The following is a 25,680-nucleotide window of genomic DNA, read 5'->3' on the forward strand; positions in this document are numbered from 1 at the left end:
TACAGTAGTTGGTTCTTGTTGTGCCATAACATGGCACCTTGTTTTTTCACGTATTAAATTGAGGAAGGTTACACTCAAATCTATTTTTGTACTGAATACGTGCGTAAAAGTGGTTAATAATGCACTTATGACCTGCATCATCCCCAGTTCCAGTTTGGCTGAACTCCAGCTTTTGTTTTGTTTCTCTCGCCCTCACCTGCTGCCCTCTCTCCTCTCTTTGCCAGATTGTTCATATCTTCTTTTGGCTGTCATCACAAGTCAAGACTAAAACTAGTTATGCTGTTTAGGAAGTGTACTTTCTGCTTCAGGATGAGGTGGAAATGTTTACTAAAAGTAGCAAATGTAATTCTTTATCTCGTCTTTATCACCCCAGACCGTTCAGGGCTGACCAGTGTGGAGAAGATCGAGCAGTGCCAAGAGGCTTACCTGCTGGCGTTCGAGCACTACATCAACTACCGTAAGCACAAAATTCCCCACTTCTGGCCCAAGCTGCTGATGAAGGTGACGGACCTGCGCATGATCGGAGCTTGCCACGCCAGCCGCTTCCTCCATATGAAGGTGGAGTGTCCTAACGAACTTTTTCCACCGCTCTTCCTGGAGGTCTTCGAGGATCAGGAAGTGTAACTTACAGAACGCCTAGTCCCCCTAAAAGCACCCTGGACACAGAAGGAAATAAATGGGGTGGCTTAAGTGGAAGAGGAAGCATGGGGGGAAGGACAAGAGGCAAAGAAAGTCTATATTTTTGTTTTTTCTTGAATGGGAACGTGCCCTGTAATTTTTTTTTTTTTTTCTTGTCAAACACCTACCAGATCCACCTCCTGCCACCAGCAAACACACCAGAGAAACACACTGACAATCTGGATTTGTGTATTGTCATTTCTAAAAGGTACACACACATACAGTACAAAGTTGTAAACAGTTAGTTATTCACCTATATAAATTCCAGACACACTGCCGTGAACGTACAGTACAGTAGACCTTTATGCAAATCTCAGCAATTAACTCCTCTTGCACCTGTTGGACAAACAACTGCACTCTGTTCCTACACTAATGCAAACTGAGGGGCTCTGTCATGTCCCTACTCCCCCCACAACCACCCCACACCACAAAAACTGTATTATTTTCTATTTTTCGTTGGGACTAGACCATTAGCTTCTCAGACGACCCCTACCCCCCCACCCCATCTCCCATGCACCTCCTTAACTGCAAGGGCACTCTCTGTCCGCGGGTGCAGCCCACCCCTCATTCCTCCGAGGCTCTGCGAGTGTTTGTCGGCCTGCCTACCTCCCTCACGTACTGACCTCTCTATCTCTCACTGTCTCACGTACACACAGAGACACACACATGTTATGTATGTGCACAAAACACACCCCTACACTCTTACCTCATAGCTTATATAATGTATTTCCTCATTTGTTGTGTGGATGATGGTAGTTTATTGGGAAAACATGGAGCCACACAGTCCTCAGCTAACCATGAATCTCTCTGTTAGTGTTAGGAGAAGTTACAGTGGGAACAATTTGTATGAAGCCCTTATCTATAATGTCATTATTATTTATATATAGACCTGTGTGGCACATAATAATGCATTATAACATTTGCTATGTGCATTACTATGTTGTGAATCTGCAGTCAGAACACATTGGTAAGTTTTAATCATAATACAGTTATTTCATTGTTATTTGTTTCAAGTGAGGGCAATAGTTTGCATTTGGGAAATACACTTATTTTTCTTTATTCTTCCGAATAAGCATATTTACCAAAATAACAGACATGGGTCCAGAGTTGTGTATTTTGACAACTGTTAGATGAACTACGATTAAGGAAATCTCCCCAGAGGATGACCTGTAATGTCTTTTCATCAGGTCTAAATTTGGCTGTACTTTTTATGTTCCATGCCAATGGAAACAAACTAGGATTGTGAGTATAGCAAATGTAACTCTAAGCAAGAACAGAGACAAGGCCCAAATGAGTGGTAACTGCTGTGAAGCCTATTTGACATTGTCATCCTATCAGCTTACAAAAAAGCCGCTATAAAACTTTGGATGCAATTCCTGAATGTCACAACAAGCATCACAATCAGCAGTTGACCCATTTGCAAAGTCAAGAGCCACTCTGTTATATTTTAACTCCCATCAAGTTAGAGGCAGGCTAAATCCTGGTAAGTTAGCTGCTCAGTCTCTAGATGTCTCAAGTGTGCACCCTTCATTGACCGCACACATTGAAGATCAAGGTAATTGAATACCTGGAAGGACAAATATATTTGGTTTCACAGGAATAAATGGGGCTCTGCCTCCAACTCTGTATCCAGAGTTCTCTTAGTATATCCATGGCATGTTAGCATAACAACCACTTCCATTTAAACATGCATCTCTATGGCTATGGATAATTAAAGTGTGTTGCTAGGGATCAGTTGACCCTTACTGTACTTGCTGTAAACAGTGAGGTGTGAGAAAGGCATATTGCCTGCTACAACCCCATTCCTCATTTAATATGTTTACAGGAAGTACTGTTTTATTCTTAATACATAAGAGCTCTTAATGCTTACTGAGCAGAGACTGAAAGAAATAGGTGTATTGTTACGATACAGAAAGAAAAGGTATTATAGATATAGACTACATGGAAATCGTTTCCACTGTTTTATATCACAGTGTTACTGAGGAAACTAAAATTGTTAGGTAACAAATTTACAATACAATGTAGGTGCAATATGACTTGAAAATGTATGTTACTCATTAATACTGACAAGTAATCTACTGTACTTACATACGTATATACACATATATATCTAGAATACCTCTCCGACACATACCTCCTGTTTTTGTTACCTCACACACACACACACACACATACACACACACACATTGTACCCATGCAGTTGTTTTTTGATGTATTACCTCAGTTGTTTTGTTGCTCCTCTCCTCCTCCTCCTGAATAACTCCTGGGCTGCACCACACTTCTGTCTCTGTGTGTGTATATGAGTGTGTCTTCTCATTGGAGCCCTCCCCCTGTTAATCGCCGCACAGCCCCGCCTCCTCACCGACCCGCTGTCTTGTGATAGGTCCAGCAAAGGAAGATGGTGGTGGTGGGAGGGGATGTTGTCACTTACCTCTGCACACCTGTACCCTTTTCAAGTCCAGCCTGAACCGACAGATTCTACCTCACCTCTCATCTCAGTGCAGCTGCCCCTCTGTCTGCAACACACTGACATGCATGCACACATATATAAATATCTATACAGCGCACAAATGAGTTGCCAACATGGACCTGTTGGGTGTGCTGCTCCACCGACAGTGTACAGCAGGTCTTTTAACCGGTCCGTGGTTCAACATTTGACTTTTTCCCTTTTTTTTTTTTTCTTTTTTTTTCGTTTTAATGACACACCACGTGGGACCAACAGTCACTCTGGATTCAGTTTATATTTCACAACCCAAACCAACACCAACAGCAGGGGTGAATTTATGACATTACAGTGTGCCGATTGAACTCAAAGAAGACTGTCAGGGGACAAAGACTGCTGGAAGCTGAGACTCCAGTGGAAGCCATTTTGGCCCGATTGGGTCAGGCCAACGGACTTTTGTGGGTGGTGACTGGGAGGTAAGCAAGTGAGTCAGCAGTATTCTCCTGTGGATACGATTTCATCCCAGCCGAGGTGAGGGATGCGGTGAGTGAGTGACTTTGGCAGGTAGCGATGTGACTCAGGCCAGGCCAATAGCAGACCGCCACACAAGATTGGACCCTTGTCCTCGCACCTGCAGTGCACCTCTAGATCCTTCCCTCGCCGTCGCAGCAGAAATGGACACCAAGCAATTTTAAAGACTTTCTGAGCGACTGTCCTATCCCAGACACTTGGAATATTAATTAAACACTGCTGAAATAAGCTCCACCAACCATATCCCGAATTGCCATCCACGACAAATAACTATCAGGTTTTTTTCTGTTGCACTAAAACCACAATGTCTGTATCCCTTAGTAGCCCTGGACCCCTTCCTTTACCCCCTTCCCCCACAGCTCTCCTGTTCCTGCCTGTATTTAGCAGTCTTAACAGTATTCTCTAACACACCCAAGAACACACACAGTTTGTTATCTCTCGATTACCTGTTGAAACCAACAAGGACTGTGACATGGCCTTCAGGCGCCGCCACTCTCAGTGTTACTAATCTATGGTGCAGGGTATTAAAATAGAACCGTAAGCGCTGATTATACAGGGATGCACACACACACACACACACAGCAGCAGCAGCAGCACACACAGCAATAGGATGATCAAGCAGTACAGTTTCATACCCGCCATCTCCCGGCCTTGTGTGTTTGTACCGTACTTTGCTCACTATCACTGTGAATGAAAGCCATGCTGCAACCGGGTCATGACTCAGACAGGGAACCGCTGGCTTAGTAATTCTGATTCCGAAGTTAATGTGCCTCACAGAGGTCGGTAATACAAATATACATCATACAGTATACAGAAGCATATATTTATGGATATATATATAGATATATATAAATGTTACAGTTGTAGTTTGTGGCATTAGAGCTTGTTCAGTTGCTGAATTTCTGCTGCCAGCTCAAATCCGATCATGAATCTGTCTGACCAGTCATGTAGCAAGGGGGGTCAGTACACAGTTTACCCAGTTGTATTAATATCTTTAAAGTCATTCTTACACATTGTTTGCAGTTGACGTCATATTGCATTATGATGCTTGTTTGCCTTGTGGTGATCGCCGACTAACTTTCATAGTTTACCCGCCTTTCACATACCTCTGAATCACTTCATTTAGCACAGCGAGTACCTTAAGCAGCTCTGTTTGTTTGTCCGGTTTCAGGGCCACAAACATGAGATCAGGTCTGGTCCACATAACTTGGCAAATTCAGGTTAAGATTTGAGCTGGCAGCGCAGCCACTCTCGTCTGTCTGTCCCTCTCTCTCTCTCCTCACTCTGTTTCTCTCAGCCAAATGATCATTGGAGAAATCCTCACCCCGTCCTCTTAAAAAAAAAAAAAAAAAAAACACACACACACACCAGCACCACAGAGCACACTGCCTTCAGCCATGATCAGTTGCACCAGCATAGCAGAGAGACAGACTGTCAGTGACCATCCTCCTCACCAAAAAGCCATTTTACCTGGACATCACTGCTAGCTATGATAGTGCTATGTTCACTCAGCAGGCAAATCCATTAGTTGTTCAAATCGGATCTGTTAACAGTGTTATTTTTTTGGTAAAAACTAATTTGAGTATGAGCATTTGCTGTCTGTATGACCTTGGTAGTCGTTGCGAGAGGGCAGCCAGGCACACAGTGATGAGGAACATGTTTCGCGCATGACCAACAACTCGAGATGCTGCAACAAACCAATGACACAGGGTGCTAATTCTGACTTTTACACCTCCATCACCCCCCCTTGCAGTGCATTCACAAGGGAAAGGCATGAAGCTTATGAAAGTTTCACGGATTTGCGCTGCGTGTTTGGTCGTAACCGGGGTGGTGGCACAAGAGACAATTATGCAGGCAAAGCTAAATGGAAAGGACTTCCATTATAAGAGCCACAGAGTCAAAATAGTGTTTCCCTCTAAGAGTAAAACATGGTTTGACAAAAGCAGCCAGGTTAGTTGCCTCAAAAGCTGCACCGTGTACTACTACCTGCGCACCCTGTATTACTTCCCGCACTTCAAGGCCAAGCTGCAAATGACAACCTCCGTCTTTTCCGCACTGTGACCACAGAATTGTGTTTCTCTCTCTCTCTGTCTCTAAGAATAAAGTTAGGGTTCGGTTTAATGTTTGTTTACACTCAGCTTAAATGTGAAGATGTAAAAGCTCCGTCACTGCGGCATGGCGTAAAACTATAACAACCGCTCTGAAACATGTCATTTGTTTTCCACAAATAAACACTTCAACTACTTTTATTACTTACCCAGGGAAAACATAAGTCAATAACATCCTCTCTATCTTCCTAACATCTGTCGTTTCCTGTCCTTCCATCTCCAATACCCGACGTTCCCATTCACTGGTTCCTGTTTATCTCAGTCCCGTCCCGAATCCTCATCCCTGTCCCCTTTCTCTATTTATTTCACTCTGTCCTCTTTCCTTCCCACGCACACGAACACTCACAGAAACCCACCCCAACTCATACTAGCACTCTGGTTGAGAAAGATGACAATCCCTGCAGGAATATGTCCACATGTGGAATGTAAAATACTGAAATTGTACGATTAAAGACACGGTGTGAAGTCCCACACTCATGTTGTTTTTGATGTTGTTGATGTTGCTTTCGTTGTGCACCAAGTGTTCGTTGTTATGCTTATTCTGGGGTGGATGAGTTCGTAGTTGGGTTGAAAACCTTGATCGTGTGTGACAGACTGCTACTGAAGTCCTTTTTTTTTTTTCTAAATATAGTATGTTTATAAAAGATTTGGAGTGACGTAAAGCAAGAGCAATGAAGTGACTTTATTTTGGATAGAGGAAAACAAACTGTTTTTTATGAGTATTCTTTCATGTTGATATTACTTTGCATCTGATTTCATTGGTAAGTAAATGTCTGTCTGTCTGTGTTGATGCTTTACTGTGAGAAAAATGGCTGTATATGCACTTTTAGACCATCGTTGGTGCCGTGGTAGCTAGCGCTCAAACATCACCCAAGGGCCAGGGTTCAAATCACCTTCAGTTTAGCTGATTGAAAAAGAAGTTTTGCATGGCAGCCTGCTGTTCACACGTGTAATCAGATTTAGCATTTAGACTTTTTAGTTGCCTTATTTTGGTGTTGCAATCTGCAAGTACTGTGTTACATATTCAGAAGTCAGAACAAAACAAAACACACCCATTTGTCCATTGGTCTCTTTGCACTGCGTTGTCGGATCTGCAGTGTGTATTCCACCACCTTGATATACTCCATTTAATCATAGGTGACTTGTGTTACTCATAGTATTTATCTTTTAGCAACACAAACTAAGTCACTGGATTCATACTGCATTTTTTTCAGATTCTCAAGTTTTGATGCCTACAATTTCCCACCATTTTTTTTGTCACTTACCACCACTGCTGCCATGACAGGCAGGAGACACTGTAAATACATCCGAGTACATGCATTTTTGAATCTTAAAACCCTCTTAATGACGCAATGTAAGCATAGTTTTTCACTAGGACCCAAGAGTTTTCACAACTTGAAATACATAAAAAGAACTTACGCTCACTATCATGTGGAGTTTAATGCTCAGGCCACATTGCTCTTTTTATATCATTGGCTGTAACTGAATTAGAAACTAATTGGGAACTGCGTGGTTTTGTCATATCCCATAATAAAGTGAATAGCATTTCTACAGCCAGTGTTTCTACACACAAATTAAACAGCTATATCTATATGGTGTTTTGGGCCTAAAAGACCATTTGTGTGGTCAGTGAACAGTGAGGCACAGGGCTCTGGCTGCTAGCCATCTATATGAAGAAGTCAGATATTGTTTCCCAAGTCCTTAGCATGCACATTAGTTAGCTCTAAACCTATCTGGGTCTGCTTCCACACTCATATTGGGTAAAGTGGACCAACTCTAGCTAACACAGCAGCTAACAAGACATTTTACAGTTCAGTTTCACTTCACACATGTACAATTAATGCATTTCTTTTTCGTAGGGACTGTACAAAATGTGTTAGCAAAGGAAAGGGAGGAAACTCTTAAGTTTTCATATTGATATTGATACTAAATTGGAAAAGCATTGGATAAAGATTTAAAGAATAATTTCCTGCTCTTCCTTCAACAAAATGAATGGTTCAATAACTTTGCCCCTTCCCAATGACTTTCATACAGTCCCTTGAAGCTATTTTGGAAGGGGATGTTTCATTTTATAGTAAACTTAGGTCATGCTGAATCTATTATGCAGTGAGTTGAACTGAAAGTGAATGAACCTGAATCCTGCTTTCCACAGTCGCTTGAGCTGTATCACTCGCTAAGCTGAGTATTTGCTAATATCCCTGATCTGGGTCAATTAAAACAAAAAAATACAAACAAAAAAACAATACAAAAAAAAAAACAACCCAAAAAAAAAAAAAAACAGCCACAACCTGATCTTAGCCATTAGATTGCTCAAAATGAATCTGACCTTTGACCAGGGCTCATTTTACAATGTATAAATCTGCTATGTATTAATCTCAGTGTTGTGACAAGAATATTGCGTTTGATGGATTAAAGCAGCCTCACACACAAAAAAGGAAAGCAACAAAAAGAAAAAAATCACAAAATACAAACCAAAAAAAACAGAGATTTATACAACTGTTCATACCTCATTGTACTGCCATGTGCCAGAGTAAAGGAGGGGGAGTGATCAGTCTCAAGCAAGGAAAATCACTAGTGGTTGTCAGACTATGAAACAAGACCCAGCAGTGGTCTTAAAATGTGGCTCCAATTATTTTTATTGAAAATAAAAGTTGGTGGCTTGAATAGTTTGTAAGCAAGACAGTTTGGTTTGGAGCTCCTGACCATGTCCCTGAAATGTAAGCTAGACTTTAAAAAAAAAAAAAAGCAACCCACGCAAAATGTGATGAAGAGGGTGAAGGAATTTAGTTAAAAATGCTTACAGGATCAGTTCAGGTCTTAAGATACACCATTGTGACAATGTTGTGGCTCCAGAAGAAAAAAGAAAAAAGTTTGAAAATGACTGCACGTACTTTGTTTTGTTCTTACGGAACTGATAGCATGAGATATGAAGCCACACTTTTGAGTATTTATATTCAGCTGGCAGATATTTATTCCCTCTGTACGTGTGTTCTGCCCTGACAAACCAAGAGAGGACCGACATCTTATCGGGACGCTGAGTAGTTTGGCCAAATTAAATCTTTAAATGCAAATTACATTTTCCAGAATAGTCGGCAGTGCCAATGAAATCAAAGGTGGTGCTCCTGCCCCCTCGAAAACGGCTTTGAAGAGAGATGCGGTCCTCTTCAAGCCTTCAGATCTTCACAAGTGCAGAAAATGCAGTTAGATATTTCTATTTTTGACCAGTGTACTTTAATACAGGCCAGTCAATTGTGCCTTGAACAAGAAAGGTCTAGGACCCCAAGTCCCAGCCTGCTATTCCCATGATAACAATGTCCTCTCTTGTTTTTGTTGGTCGCTCCCTGCAGCTCCCCTTCACAGTGACTTTATGCAGTAGCACACAACCCGGCCCTAATTAGCGTATCTGAGAGACATCATGTGAGGCCATGCACAAGCAGGAGACTATTTTCTGCTAGCGAAGCAGCCATAATTTTTTTTTTTTTTTTTGGCACAGCACAGTGTTGAATGTAAATCTGAATGAGACGCGGGGTGGAGACGGACCCCAGCTGAGAGATTGGTGGTGTATTTTATAATGCTGGTTGTGGGTTTGTAATGGGCACAGTTGTCGTTCGTCTTGTTTTCTGTGACAAATCATTCATGGCACAATCAGAGAATGGCATCTCAATGGCTCAAAGCTGTTTGTGTTTGTGGCTATGTGACGTTCATTTTCAACATTAAAAAATATTTGATATCAGTTTGCCTACTTTGTCTTTGTCCAGAGGATTACAAATCTGGTATTTAAAGGGTTTTTTTTTTTGTTTTTGAATTGACTAATAATGAATGATTTTGAGTATGCAGTATATGTTGTGTTGATAGGGCTGTATTCTTCCACCCAAATGACCTTGGACAGTGTTATGAGTTCAGTCTTATGTCACCGACCTCTACCAGCTGTCACTGATTTCATTGACCGGTCGAGGCAGACGGCCGGCCCCATGGAGTCGGGCTCTGCTCCGAGGTTTCTGCCTGTTGAAAAGCAATTTTTTTTTTCCCCACCACTGTCGCCAAGTGCTTGCTCATGGGGGGAAATGTTGGGTCTCTGTAAATGAATCAATCATGGATTATGGTTTAGACCTGCACGATTTATAAAGTGTCATGAGATGACTATTGTTGTGAACTGGTGATATACAAATGAAGACTGCTCAATTGATTGATTCCATTAAAGGGACTGAAGACTTTCCTCTTGGGTGACATCACAGCTGCAACAAAATGTCTGGTTTCATTAGTAGAAAAAAAAAATAAATCAGCACACTTTGTCTGATTGGTCAGAGTGAAGCGGTATTGTTTTTGGTGGGGTTTTTTATATGCATTTGGCTTATTACAACATGGATATGAAATAATTTCCCAGTTTGGGAACAGTAAAGTGATTCTATTCTATTATATGGAATCTTTCATTTTATAAGTAAAAAAAAAAAAATACAAAAAAAAACATTAAATCAATCATTAAACATTTCATGTTTTCTTTTATCCTTTTATCCTTTTACCCAAAAAACAGATTGTGTATATATATTTATATTGTATAGTTATATTTTCTACTTTTTAAAATAGTTTATATTGTTAATTTGTTATATTTTCTATTCTTTAAATAGTTTATATTGTTAATTTGTTATATTTTCACTTAATAGTTATTTGATGCATGCACCAACATCACCACAACAAATTCCTCGTATGTGTAAAATCGTACTTGGCAATAAAGCTTTTCTGATTCTGATTCTGATGTTATAACATGATAATATAGCGTGAAAACATCTTGCTATAATGTGAAACCATCTTGTTACAGCAAACATTTGAAATTGTAACATATTACTGATCCATTTTCCTCCTTCCAGTGAGGCAGCAATCTACTTGGATGGTCTTAAATGTTAAGTGCATCCCAAATGTGTTTGGTTAGCCTAAACCATTAAAACCACCCCTGAACCAAAAGTATGTGGACACTGTTCCCACATGATATTTGGTATAACACTCTATTTGTACAATTTGTAATATCTACATGCTACATTTGCTGAACAATATTAGCTAAGTATATCAGCATTAACTTACGTGCACAATCAAAGCATCTTTTTTGAGTTTAGACATTGTGTTCTGACTAAAAAGTGTTACAATTTTAATAATTTAACAAAACACAATATTTCTTTGCTGTAGAACAAGAACACCAAACACGGTATATTTCAGCTTTTCAGACAGAGTGTTGTTAGAAACCCTAACAGTGCACAAGCCCCGCTCCAGCTGTCTGTGGACTCTCAGACAGTATGTCACCTTTGACTATCATCATTCAACCCATTAAAGAGTTCCAGTACTATTGACCCTCGTATTGACAGAAACTTGACAGCACAAAGCAAATGTGTGTAACCCAACTCTAAACTGAGCAGACTCTTACTGTATGTCCCTGTCTATTTTTACCTACTATAAATCCAGGTAAAACAGCTGCGTCTGACATGTCGTCCTCACCGCGTTGACCTAATCTGGGTCCCGAAGAGGCTGCTGGTGACCTACAACTATACAGTGTAACATAAAACACATCAGCACGTTGTACCTATTGTACAATATTCTGACAACACCTCAGTCAATAAATGTACAGATCGGGGATGTTGGCAGCAGCTCTGCGAGTACTGTAGCCTCCAACAAGCTGCGGTCTGTCTGATGCAGAGCTCCAACAAATCCACATTCACCATCACGGGCCCCTGTGTCCCCTGCTGACTGAACACCAAAACACTCTCCTCAGCACTGAGGCTGGATTGATAACCAGGTATAGCATTGAAATCTCCTGTGGCCCCAGAAACCAAAAAGTCCCCAATGTCAGCCGACTTTGGGAATTCTATTAGTCCCCGGAAATACCAGGAATATGCATCTGTAAGGGTCAGTCGTGCATTATTACCTCATTTTATATCCTGTCTTGCAAAATGACCTTGTGTCAGACTAGTTAAATGATTGTTTATTAACACACTGCTGGTGTTTAAGTGAAACTGTACCGAGAGATACTGAATTCAAACATCTAAATTCCCATAATAATCATGTGTGATCATCATCTCTAGAATTAAGGGCCATTATTGAATGTAATGCTCCCTGTTATTATGTTGTATAGGCACAGTCAAGATCGGTTATCCACTGTGCACCTTTGCTAAATTTGGATACAGACTACTAAATAATTACAGACTCTGAGACGCATGGGAGTCAGTCGATGTCAAATTTGTTTTAGGGTTGTTGGGGAGGAGATGATGTAACAATGAGCAGCTTTGCTCTCCACCAATCAAAAATCCTTCATTGCCAAAACCCCCAACACCACACACACACACACACACATACATACACACACACACACACACACCTCCCTCCAAAAAAACACAGAGGGGCACAGCTGGTACTATCTGTGCAGATTGGCATGGGTAGTGTGTATTAGTGTGTGTGTGTGTGTGTAACCCTCTTACACAGACACAGATTGAGAGAGCCGGACATCCATTACAGATTTTTCCCCTCGACCAAGGGAAAAGTGCTCCCAGCAAGGCTCTAAAAATAAAACAGCGTGTTTTGATGATAATTCTCATATTCACTGACTTTGCATATCATTTTGATGATTTTGCAGATTCTGGGAACAGCGTGTCCAAGTATGCGTCTAATCCACGGCTGAACAATGATTTGATTCCATATTTTATCACTACAGTGAGGTGTGTCCATCAGTGAAATTAGACATTTTCCCAAGGTCAGATCCATGTTTGAATAACCATTATGTACTGAACTGCTACTAAATTACTCTTTTTTTTTTTTTCCTCCACCTTAGAGTTAGGTCAAATAAATAATACCACGCTCAAGTCAATACAGTAAAAAAAAAAAACTACATATTTAAGCCATATGAGGAGCAGTAACAAGGGACAACAGCTAGCCTAGCCTAACGAACTCGAGCTACCAACATGACCAAAGCTCCCTGATTAAGTCTAAGTCCCTGCAGGCTGCTGGGCAAACTCACAAACACAAGGGAAAATACATTATAATTGCCGTATTTATAGGCACCATTTGACTTTAAAGATGTACGTGATGAGTGCAGCAGAGGTGGACGAGACGCCACATGTGAAAAGTTCTGCACACTATAGAAGGGCAATGTCCCGCCCCCCTCTGCTCTACCACACTGGACCTCAGAAGTCAACGGCGAAAGACGAATCAAATCTGTATGTGAGCTACATCATCTCCCACAGTATACATCACCAATACCAACATGGCCGTCACCTCTGCACAAATGTGTTAAAAAAGGTGAAAATCACACCAAGTCTGGTCATATTGACAACTGCAGTTATGTGAAACAGAAATTAGCAAGTTTTGTCAGCTACAGTCCCACAGCATCAGTTTTTGATGAGGTGGGAAACCCAGAGCATCATTATAAGAAGAATAAGGAATGAGACTCAAAAATCAACATTTCTGAAAAATCGGATAGTCATAGTGTTCTTACCGGCTAAAGTAGCAAAGAGTATTGTCACATTTTAGCATGTTAACATCTTCACTGTGCAGCTCAGACGTTTTCTGCACCAACTTGTTCCGACTTTTTATTGAAGGAATGTCATAGATGCACGCTGAACTCCACAGCTGTAGCGTGGTAGCTCACTACCATCAGTGTTGAATTATGTGTAACTGAAAGCAAGAATGTAAAGTACATCAGATAAATGCATCCATTTCCTATTTGCTCTGTGGGGAAAAACCCAACACACCATGTTTTTATGGCTGTACGACTGCATCAAATGGAAATATCCTGGATCTGTTTTATGCTAATTTGAATGAAATAGAATAAAAGCAAAAAATCGGGCTGGCATGTTTGAAATGTTTGAAAATCTTCACTAGAATTTGAAATTCATTTCTGTCAGTTTGAGCGACGTCTGGCTGCACAGCACGACTTTGAGGTCGGTTAGGTCTAAGAGGATGAAAATGGATCAAGCAGCGAGAAATAAATTGTTTTAAATACCGAGGATCTACATGGTGCAGTCACACTCGACTACACACATCCACCTGACTCCTCCAAACATAAACACACACACACACACACACACACACAAACTTAAAAACACATGGCTGCCCCACCCCCGTGGATTCATTCATGCAGACTGGTGTTATGTAAGAGAGTTACCATCCTCTCCGAAAAGACATGTCCTTGTGTCAACTCCATGTGTCAGACCAGGACAGAAGAGAGAAAGAGAGAGAGTGAGATGAAGAGAGAGAGAGAGAGAGAGAGAGAGAGAGACAGAGAGAGACAGAGAGATGAAGAGAGAAAGAGACAGAGAGAGAGAGAGAGAGAGAGAGACAGAGAGATGAAGAGAGAAAGAGACAGAGAGAGAGAGAGAGAGAGAGAGAGAGGAGAACAAGTGAATAAGCATGTGTGAAAACAGATGAGAGGGCAGAAGAGACAGACAAAGACAAATAGAAGTGAAGACTATAGGGAGGGAGAGAGGCCCCACCATGGAACACAACCTACAAAGCCTGTGGAATGCAATAACACACACACACGCACACACACCACATGCACACACATAGATGCTTTGTAGGAGAGAAGGAGGTGCCCATTAAAAGGCCACTGGCAGGATGATAGGGATTTAGAAGGAAGCAGAAGGAAGCAACGGGGGTGGAAGAGTACTTGTGAAGGATGTATGTGTGCTCGTGTGTGTGCGCGTGTGTGTGTGTGTGTGTGTGTGTGTGTGTGTGATGGTGAACCGCTTACATGGTGAGAATGTCGACAGTATTCAAAGAGATAAAACTGAACATTTTGAACATTTGAACAAAACTTCCTTGCAATAGCGGTTGTATGGTTTTAGCACACACAATGCTCATTATCATTATTATTATAAGGCAATCTTAAAATCATCTGAAGTATGATTGTCACGATGAATGTCATGGAAACAATCTTTAGAAAACTAGTGTATAACCATAAGGAAACAAAATGGAGGAGAAGGTGAACATGATGAACAGGGTTTGATAGGATTTAATGTTTGTAACAGACGTGATGGCAGGAAGAAAAACACCGTGAGGGTTATGATTAGCCATGTATAATCACATTACTATTCATATTTTAATGTAACTCAGGTCTACGTCCCGAGTTGAAATATTTCACATGTAAATATATCATCAACATTCCATGTATTGATGCAGTGATATATTGACATTTTTATTAAAAAATACTTCAATTGCAACACTTTTTATGTCTCGAAATGAAAATCCCTTAAAACATGGTTTAAAATCCAACATTCTGCTAAATAAATATTCATGGCTAAAGAAGGAACATGAATCAAAATCCTCATCCGTTTCCTTTTTACACTCAACTTTATCAGGAATGTGTGTATGTGTGTGTGTGTGTGTGTGTGTGTGTGACTACTAGGACTATGTCTATGTGTGTGAGTGGTTTGGTTTGATTGACATCTGGCAGCAGAAGCAGACATTCTCACAGCTGTCGTCACATTTTTGCTTCTGATGTTGTGAAATGCTGAATGTTGCATGACAGAGTTCTTCCAAAAGGGCCCTGCTAACTTCAAACCAACAAAAAAAGAAAAAAAAAGCAAGAGAAATCTCTTCTAATCATAGCTGTTTTAGCAGAACATGGCCGTGTTAATATAGTCTCTGTGTGTTTAATACAGTCGAGCCTAGAAGTGTTTGGCCTGTGTGTGACTGACATTAGCCTAATGATGAAGCCTAATCCTACTAGTGCACTAAACAGTCTTGAGTCACACACGGCCAGTTGTTCCTCTTTCTGTGGTCTAAAATAAAAAGGGCAGAGAAAGAGATTTTATTGTCTTGTCAAGTCATTATAGAATACATTATAGAAGTTACAGGTCTGTTGGTTTCAAAAAAGTAGTAAGTAAAAAGTCATATATTATCCTACACAGACAGTAATATTGTAACACAATATGTATTTTTGAAATGAAGTTAACATGTGATTAATTACATTTTGAGAGCAACTTACCCAACACTGCTAGTAAATGGCCACATCTTTCTTAATCCACGCGCTAGGTTGTAATGCAGGTTTTGTATCATACATGTGTAGTCGTCATGCCAAGTTAAGATAATCCTGATAATATCCTCAGGGAGTTAGAATGACACAATCACACAACTCTTCACATAAACTGACAGTTTGGTTGGTTGAACTGCTCCTTTGAATCCTATTTGTGCAGACTGTTTTTTTTTTCTTCCAACAAATGTATATTTTCAGTTGTCTAACATATAAACTACTCTAGCAAAGTTGCCTCACTATATAAAAAAAAAACTATGTTTATTCTTAGTGTTGATCAGTTTTTCAGAGCTGTAGCTGTTACAGTTGTTGGAGTTTTCCATAGTTAAACAATAATGTGATGCTGAAGTGTTGCAGTATGAGCTGGTGACCATGTTCACTAGTGCTGCAACAGCAGTCCTACTGCTCCCTCTACAGGATGCACTGACTACTAACCAGCAGTCCATCATCGCTAGGCCAAGATGCAGTGAGTGCTAGACTGTACACTTCTTTATAGGAAGTGATGGAATGTAACTAAGTACATTTACTCAAGTACTGTGTTTCAGAGGCAACAGGCTCAGCATGAGAGAATGTCACAACTAGCTGGACTGCGTATTGCCATGTCAGCTTTTAATTCAAGATGAATTCATGATTTCATGTGGGTGAGTTACTTCCATTTTTATCAGTATCACAGTGTAGTAATACATGAAAATCTTTTTTTATATATTCATTTCGTTGTAATTGAAGTGTATTGTAATCAATGACAAACAAATGCTCAATGTGAAGCAAAAAGAATACATTTTATATATAAAGATGCATAAACGTAAGATAAATACTTCTAATTCTTCTAATTCTAGCCGTCTGTTACACTTAACTCAGCCCGAAAAATGTAGAGCCGTTCTAATCCTGCAGTGTCACATCTTCAGAATTACGGAGGTAAAATTTCTGTTTTGTGAATTTTGTGAAATCATATCAGACAGGATAATAAGACAGTGGTATCAGTCAACAATCCACTTACGGTCCTTGAAAGATAATACATGCTGAATGTGCTGTTACCTCAGTGATCAACAGTTTGTCATGAAGGTACTCTTAAAGAAAACACACAGGTGCTGTCTTCTGTTTATTACTGTACATAAGAAAAGAGAGCAACAACAATCACAAGTGTCATTAGATAAAGTGCACTTCATGTAAGCGGTGTCAGAATCTGTGAGACTCGATGGAAGCCTACCGACTTGACCAATTACATCACATCCTACTCAGTAATGCACATGATGACTCACAGGTTACAGGCTTGATAATGCACACTGCGATGAATAACGCACACTCAGTGATGCACTAAGTTCCTCCATAAATACACACATATACACGGCTGTGCTAACAAGGGAGTATAAACAACACTTTGGCCCACACGTATGAAAGCATGCCGCTGTACAATATAAAACTGCATAAACACACGCTAATGTGCAAAAAGGTGTTATCTGAGAAGTTATCCAATAATGTTTAAGCTACTGTCAAACATATATCATATTCTGGCAGTGTTTAAGTTACAATCTGGGAATTAAGTGGCTTGGTTTCAACTCACTGGACCCTTTGGCATAAAGCTACAGGACATACACCCTCAGCAACCCAACGGGGCTTGTGTCTAGAATGAACTGTCTGATGTAAGAACGCGAGACACAACATCCCATAGCCGACAATGAGGGAGCAGTTTGGCGTTTTGGGAAATACACATATCTACTGTCTTGCTGAGAGTTAGATGGGGAATTTGATACCACTCCCATGTCTGTGGAGTAAAGATGAACCAACTGCCAGTAGCTGGTTAGCTTAGCATAGCATAAAGAAATATTAAGAAAACAGCTGACCAGGTAGCCATCACCTGTAAAGCTCACTAATTCACATGTAATATCTTGTTTGTTTACACTTATGCATGGTGAAATGACATGTTCTTGGAAGAAAACAGAACAGACAATCCTGCAGATTTTTGGTTTTGCAGTCAATTTGGTTTTGTTAGCTGTGGAGAGAGCCAGGATAGCTTGTTATCAGTATCCGTGCGAAGCTAAGATAACTGGCTAAGGGTGTTCATATTTAGCACACAGACATGATAGTATCATTAAAACATTCATCAGGAAGGTGACAGTATATTTCCCGAAATGCTAAACCATCAGCCCAGTCTGCGGGATTCATTGTTGGCAGTTGACATTTCTGTAAACCATGGGTACCTTCAAATTTGCACACGTCATACCATATTGACAATTTTACAATAAATGTCACATTACATTAACATTTCATGCATATGAAGTTCCATCATTTGTAAGCGTGAAACCACTGAGTATTGTTTTAACCCGTCCGCGGGATACGCTCCAGCTGTGTTTTTGGCAAGAAAACCCTAACCAAACGGTTATCACATATCACAACATGAAAGTGAAGATTTAACCTAAATAAGCAAAAAGTAAAGAAACTTCAAGTTAAATTTGTATCTGTGGTCTGCAGAAATGTACACTGGCCACATTTATTCTGGCAAGTGGGTTGAAACCATTCCTTGGGTCCTTTGCTGTTCCATTAATGTCAGATCGGCATAATTTAACTATCAAAAGCTGAATTTTCTTGGAGTACGAAATAGTGTCAATAAAGCAGCTATAAAGCACCATAACAGCACAACAGACTTCTGACTGAGACGTACTCCTGAGGCAGGCTTCTGGAAGTGAGTACAAGATAAGTCGAAGGTTGTGTGGTTCACTAAGAATATTAGACAAAAATAGCTGTATTGTACCCCTGCAACTACGATCAAATACGAAAAGTCACAGTGTCCGCTTGAATTCCCCTCGGGGAGCTGCAGGGACGGAGACAGTTGGCAGTGTTTGCATGTGCGAGGCAGGCACGCAGGACGCAACGGCGACAAAGTGGGAGCGAGATCAAAGACGGCTGGATGAGAAAAAGCACTGACAGAATCTGTTACACCATCCATTTTGTGCATTTGAATGCACATTAACATTCCCTTTATACCTTGATGTTCTTCTCTGGAGTAATGAGCAGCAAAAAAAAAAGCACACACCAAACTGCGCGGGACATGTAAAGTATGCTTAGTGGTTGGCCTTTTGTCACGTGAACCAAGATAAATCTAGTACTCAGAATATACACTGGCAAGCACAGTGAATGCAGTGAACCTGGATTTACACATCACATTGTACAATCAGCACACGGTATCACTGGTGTTGGTTTGGGCACAATAAGAGACTGTACATGTCAAACGTTTGTCTGTAAGCTGTACTGTACATACTCTCAGTGCTTTCAGCCCTCGTCTAGGGGAAAACGTCTTTCCTTACCCGCTATCCTCACATCTCACAGATCTGCGGCTCGTTAAAGCTGTAGAACAAGTGAAAGAAGGTGATGTGCACTTGAGCATACTTGTGTTTCTGCCTTACAGACTGTATTCCTTCCTTCTCTCGTCTGCCTCATTTGTTCCAGAACTTCCCCTCGGCATCCAGCCTCTGGTTTAGCCGACAGAGCTGGCGGAGGAAGCCGTCGTTGGGTCCGATCTCTCTCTTCTGACGCACCGTGGCCAGAGCGCTGTGGACGTTCATGTTCTGGCGCAGCATCAGGTAGGCTATGACTAAGGTTGGCGAGCGGCTGTAGCCTTCCCTACAGTGAACGTACACTTTACCTGCAGGACAAGAGAGGAGTTTAAGTTTGACCAAATTCAAAACAGTACTATCTGAGGTGATACATTTCAGCTTAAAGCTAAAAACATGTGCCACTTTAGTGACTGTAGAAGAAGCTAAAAACACTTGTATCTCTTTGTAAAGGTGATAATTGCTAACATGTTAGCAAACCAGTCCTTATTTCAATTGATGGTTTCCAATATTCACTCAACACATTCAACTGAAGCATTTAGCACATGGAAATTTGGTAGTTCACGAACTACATCTGTCTTCAGTTTATCAGTAACCAGATACTCAGGTTACATCAGGTTTATCTGCATCTTTTCACAATTATCCTATGTCAGATATCCCAAAGTTAAAAGCACAACTTTGACAATGTTTCATCCTTTCAATCAAGGGCTATTTACATCCAACAAACACGGAGCAACATTAGTGTTCATTTAGATTTAAGGGTCTGTTCACCTAAAACATTTTAACACTAATATTCTGTTTCCTTTCAGCTCCGTTTTAGTCTCACATTATCCGGATTAATGAAGCTTCTATACTAAAAAGTGCCTCTTATTGCAGCTGGGAACCAAATTTGTTCAGGAGTGCAGCTTTAATATTGAAAATCAATTGCAGCCCCCATCAAGACTGTAAATACAATGATTCTAAACGCAAGACCATGAATAATGGGTCCCAATTCCTTTTTGTATTTTTTGTTTCCAAGATAATTATTGAGCTCTCTCACCTCAGTCCTCATTGGTGGACAATGTCTAACAGTAGCACACTCAAAAGTGTAGGTGTTTCTTCTTTGCAATTTTTAGTGGGCTGTGCTCGCCAGCCCACTATTATTATTCCTCGCGCCTCTTCTTCTTATTATTCTTCCTCCCGTGATTTTTTGGCAGTTAACTCGTCTCGCACGGTTTGTCGCACACAAACAAAAAATATATCAAAACGTGCGTCTCAATCTGACTCGGTATGCTCTCATTCAGATTTTCAGAATGTCAATTTTTCGCGTCATAAGACGCGAAAAACTGCCAAACCTTTCCCATAAGAAATGAATGGGATGAGGTCAAAAAAAGTCGCAAATCTGCAACATTTTTCAAACATCTCCTGCTCTGGCATATGTTCGCCTAGAAACACCATTCAAACTTTAAAAAGTAGGCACAAGTCTCGTCTATTTAAGTTGTATTTGAACTTTTTTCTTACGAGGTATAGTTTTCAAACTCTGACCCTTTAACTATAATGAGTGATTTCGGGAAAATTCAGGGTTTTCAATGAGTGTGTATGGTGGAATGTTCGTGCAGCAGAGTGCAGGAGACCAACTGACAGAGTGAGAGAGACTCAAAAATTAGCTCAGAAATTTCCTCTTTCCGTGATGATCCCGGCCACAAATTACGCTCAAAAACAGTGATGTTTTCCAGAGTTGTAGCCACACTTGTCTTCTCTCTCACAATGTGTCTGCTTTTTCGGTCGGATTTACGGTTTTTGAATTATCTGCCTCTGACCGACCAGAGTAGCTCTCACTGGCTCCATTTACTCCAATGTTAATCGGGAAGAGGATTTTCGAAACTGCACCCTTTTTCAACTCGCTCCCGTTACCACATTTCTGACACGAGGACCACGAAACTTGATGAGTGAGTTCCTAAAGGCATTTCTGGCTTGATCGTGAAAAAAGTTTGGTGCTATCATGTATGGTTTTGAAGATATAGCACCAGTTTGACATCCTGCGTGTGAGGCTGAAAGGGCTGAGAAATCAGCTGTCCCAGTCCGTTACGGGGGGATGGGGGGTCGGCACGATCACCGTGGCAACCGAGATCAGCTGGGCCAAAAGAGAGAGTCTCTCTCTCTCTCTCTCTCTCTCTCTCTCTCTCTCTCTCTCTATATATATATATATATATATATATATATATATATATATATATATATATATATATATATATATATACACACATATACATATACACACATATATATATATATATATATATATATATATATATATATATATATATATATATATATATATATATATATATATACATATATGTCTAGTTTTTAAATGTTACTTCATAAATTTAAGTCACATACACACACACACACACACACACACACACACAAAATGGATGTCAGTTTCAGTTAATCTCAGGTCTCGTATCTTCTGACCTTTTCCATTTTTGTATGCCAGCGCCTTCTCGATGAAGTCTGCAGCCTCCTCAAAGTAAACACTGATGTCGAAGTGGTCTGTGTCACTGGCTGGTATGCCATGGTAAATGATGCCCGTGCCGGCATAGAACTCAGTGTTGGTGTTGACGTGCATGAAGGAGTTCCCCTCTGCAGCGTTCAGGATGTGGGTGATGCCCTGACGCTTGAGACGCATGACGTTCATCGCCACAAACCTGCATCAGATTGTTAAGCAGAACAAATGCACACTGTTATTTCTCACATACTTCCATTTCTGAGGGTGTGGACATCAAAATATAATGGATCATTCCTGCTTTTGGGTTTTTAGATCAGTCCATTTACGTGGCACTAAATTCTGTTCTATGAACTATATAGCGGCAACAAAGCGGTTTGGCTCCTTATTCTGCATGTTAGAAGCTGTGCTTGTTGCTGATTAGGAACCTCACAAACCCAAAGTTGACCCGCTAAAACCTGGTAGTTGGTGAACTGCTGTAGCGAGTGAGCAAACAATACATACAATGAATGTATTTATGAAATAAAAAACAACCTTTGAAAAAAGTAATTTGCACATTTATTTTTATTCTCCTGTTATTTTGATTTCCCTGTAATCCCTTCTTTCCCCCTGCTGTAAGACGCTGTTTTAGTCTGCCATGGAATGACAGAGTTCATTTTTCATTCTCTCTGCTGCTGCTTCTTGCCGACCCTCTGGGAACGCTGTACCACTTGGCACCTCCTGCCTTTTAGATGTAGAGAGCTAAAAATAGACTCGATGCACTCTTGCGTTGATACTGAAGGCAACGTCATGCCTTTGCAAAAAAGGAAAAAAAAAAAAGAAAAAAAAAACCAGTCTGCCAAGCTTTCAGATTCCACAGAGGAACCAGGCAGGAAACATCAAAACAGAAAACACCCACTGAGACAGAGCGAAGCGTGGGCGCGTGTTCTCTCTTCACTCGACTTCACAGAGCTGTGTTGATGCATTTGCGTGTTGGATCCTATATTTGTTAGCACTTTTGCTCCAGTGTGTCTCTGCTCTGTCCATTGCGACTCCTTTAGGAGTGCTGGCACAATAAAGGAGGCACAGCAGAGGTTTGCGCTCCTGAGATACACGGCCATGACTCACTGTGCAGGAAGAAAACACATTAAGGCCGGACTATTTCAAATTTAGAACACGTATTTTAAGCCTGGACTAAACCATTCCCAGCTTTTGACATACTGTACCATACACCACTATATATTCAAAAGCTGTGGTCAACTGATGTACTGAGAAATAATCAAAAAGACTTGTTTCACTGAATTTGAGTCATAAATACATAAATAAAATAAGAAGATGCAATTACATACTGCCAGGAGCTCGGCACAGAACTCATACTCCTCAGTCATCACCATACAGGAAGTCAGCTGGGCCGGGTTAGGCAGGGTTGAGCTTCCAGGGTGAGAATAGTGCAATAGAGCGGAATAAAGAAATGAATGGGGCTCCAGATTTAACGTAATGTTTGGTAGCTGCCCAAGCTGAGTGCAAGCACATCCGCCATCTTTGGCAGTTACATATGGGAACACCAGAAGGTCAAGCAACATGCATGTTGTTAGGTGAATATGATTACATTTGCTAATGACTGCTTTGGATTTTCATGTTGCTGTCATTGTGCAGCCTGATGTCCAAATGATTGGAGGAATCGTACTGTTATGCTTCATGACTGTGTACACTGTTAGTCCATAATTAAGGGGAATCATTTCAGCCATCTGAAGTCAGCTGGTGACATTAAGGTCAGAGGGGGAATTGTATGTTATAGTAAATATGTGGTTAAAACGTCAATTTAATATGTATTATGTAGGCAAAACAAAATGGGAGCTGAAGAGCAGAATCTGTGAGCCTAAGTGTTCCATTCATCATTTTGATGTTAAATCATTACTACATTATATGGGCACTGAGGCAGCAAGGAGGTACAGAAGTACAGAATCCTTCTCCAGAGAGAAGCATATTAAATAGACTCCCTTGAATAAAAATATTTCATTTGTTTGTTTCCTGTGCTGTTTTGTTGTTACACCTTGTCTGTATGAGTCTGTATGCAGCCCATCTATTGGGATGCAGCTGTTGATTGTGGTAACCTCTGATTAACAAACCCCATGTAGATTGATTGTGAATTTGCCACAATCAATTTAATCTTTGCCCGAAATGTCCGTGTGGACTAAGACACTTTAACAAGAGTGCTGTCCTCCAATTTTCTTTTCGCTAATTGACTACAAGAAGGATTCAGCACTCTGCATTCCACTTATGAGTCGAGCGTAACGTGTCTTATTTTGATGGTTCTTCTTGTGACCTCCATGTCAATAGAACTGAACTTGTTTGAATGAGAATTGATGAGAAGATTGATACGACTGCTGTATCTGCTTAACAAAAGTCAACAGCCAGTTAGCTTAGCTTAGAGTAAAGACTAGAAACAGGGAGATTAGCTCTGTCCAAAGGCAACAAAATCCACCCATCTGCACCGCTTCCTCTAAGAAATTTAAGCATATATTTTCAGGGTAATTGGTGCAAAAGATGCAGTTAACAGCGTGTTAGCATAAGCTTGCTTCACCACCAATTTTTCCTGTACAGAGATGTGAGTTGTTGACCCTTTAATGTAACTGTTAGTAATGCAATAAGTCCATTTCCTGAAATGTTGAACGACCCTTCCACCACAGGATGAGTAGTTGGCAGTAGGCCCACTCCATCGCATGAAACAGGCAGAGAGAAATGGTCAAAATGAAAAATCTTTAGTGTCCAAATACCTTGAATCATACACTCTCCATAGTGCAACCTGATATAGTCTTCCTCCTAAACTTGTTTTTGACTCCACATTTCCAGCTGTTAGTGCAGGCTTTCAAACGTGTTCCCTGTCTGTACCTTGTGAAAAGTTGACCTAAAATGTGCCAATTGTTCATCATTACCATAAGGCTTGAGTGAAAATGTGAATCACATTAATTTTACACAGGAAAAAAATGTGTAGTTGGTGTAATGTACGCTCTCGTGTTACATTATACAGATTGTTTAGGATGCAGGTCTGAGTGTGGCCATTTCCTTCCAAGTCGACCCCAGCGGAGACAAAGAGGGTCGACAGTGTTGAATGGAGGGACTGAGATTCAGAGCGATCTGAACATCTGAACTGAACAGGGGATTAACAGGGAAAGCTATTTTCAAACCCTCCCATCCTGCCAGCTCTGGGTCGCTGCTCCATTTTGCCTTGTTCCAACACTCCTCCGCCTCTTTAAAAATTCAACAAGCTCCTGTCTGATGCAGCCCTCACAGCTCTCTGAGCAGACAGAGCACACCTTTACATTTCCTACATGTAGCCTCAATAAAAAAAAAACATTACAAATACACTGACTAATTATATTACATCCATAGGTACCTCATGACCTCACTGGGATGCCTTCAGATTATTGTGGAGCACGTCTGACAGACACAACGCCTCTGCTTCAGATGGTTTCCGAGGCGATCCGTTCCTGCAGCTCATTCTATTTTCAACCTTTTCTCGGTATAAAATAATGATTATAATATTCGGACGCATAATTTTGCTGCAATTGTGGTATGATAGAACCTATCAATACAGCCTAACATCGCTAAAGAGCAGCCCGTTGGGATAAATGGAGCGATGAGGACTGATTGGGACTGTTGATGCTGTGTGACCTGAATCAGTCATGCAATATACAATCACATATAATCTGTACGTGGAAGTTGTCCAAATGATCACAACAGGGACTCACGCATTGCCCACGTAGATCCTCGGGTAGACCTCATGGAAGTGTTTGGTGGGCCAGCTGTAGAAGCCGCTGTCGTCCGTCAGCAGGTCGTTCAGCTGCTGGAGAGTCACCTCGAAGCCCGACATGTCGAGCCGCCCCGGAGCCGCCGCCGTCTTCACCTGTTGGTGGCTGTGTTTATTCTTCATACCCGACGATCCGAGGCAGCGCCTCCACCCGGCACACGCAGAGGGTGGTGGTGGTGGGGGAGGAAGCTGGTGAACGTGGCGGGCAGGTGTCGGTTTACCGGGCCGGTGCAGTGCGCGGTGCGTCGCTCTCCGTGCGCCTCCAGCGCGGCTCTGCCCTGCGAGCTGCCCGGTGTGGTCG

At 41.1% G+C, this 25,680-nt stretch overlaps 2 protein-coding genes across 8 annotated transcripts in view; one reads left to right on the forward strand and one right to left on the reverse strand.

Moving 5' to 3' along the window:
* The window catches only part of LOC119013385 (thyroid hormone receptor alpha), a 97,187-nt gene extending 87,694 nt beyond the window's left edge, over window positions 1–9,493 (forward strand). For all 7 annotated transcript variants that reach the window (XM_037087855.1, XM_037087861.1, XM_037087858.1 and 4 more), the window contains one exon: window positions 374–9,493. In XM_037087855.1, coding sequence (XP_036943750.1) covers window positions 374–624 — 251 coding nt within the window. In that variant the 3' untranslated portion in view covers window positions 625–9,493. The remainder of the gene's footprint in view (window positions 1–373) is intronic.
* Window positions 9,494–16,858: 7,365 nt separating this feature from the next.
* Window positions 16,859–25,680, reverse strand: LOC119013387 (dual specificity protein phosphatase 3-like). The gene is made up of 3 exons (XM_037087862.1): window positions 25,321–25,680; window positions 21,559–21,791; window positions 16,859–19,412 (listed from the first exon to the last, which is right to left on the reverse strand). Exons 1-3 carry the CDS (start codon window positions 25,500–25,502, stop codon window positions 19,204–19,206), a joined length of 624 nt encoding a protein of 207 aa, XP_036943757.1. The 5' UTR covers window positions 25,503–25,680; the 3' UTR covers window positions 16,859–19,203.

This window comes from Acanthopagrus latus, chromosome 23 (assembly GCF_904848185.1).
Source record: "Acanthopagrus latus isolate v.2019 chromosome 23, fAcaLat1.1, whole genome shotgun sequence".
Lineage (NCBI taxonomy): Eukaryota > Metazoa > Chordata > Actinopteri > Spariformes > Sparidae > Acanthopagrus > Acanthopagrus latus.

Coding starts and splice junctions, on each gene's coding strand:
- LOC119013387 (XM_037087862.1), bottom strand. CDS start 25,502: ATGAAGAATAAACACAGCCACCAACAGGTGAAGACGGCGGCGGCTCCG. Junction 21,792..25,320: donor AGGATCTACGTGGGCAATGC/GTGAGTCCCTGT, acceptor AATCTGATGCAG/GTTTGTGGCGATGAACGTCA. Junction 19,413..21,558: donor GGCATACAAAAATGGAAAAG/GTCAGAAGATAC, acceptor CTTGTCCTGCAG/GTAAAGTGTACGTTCACTGT.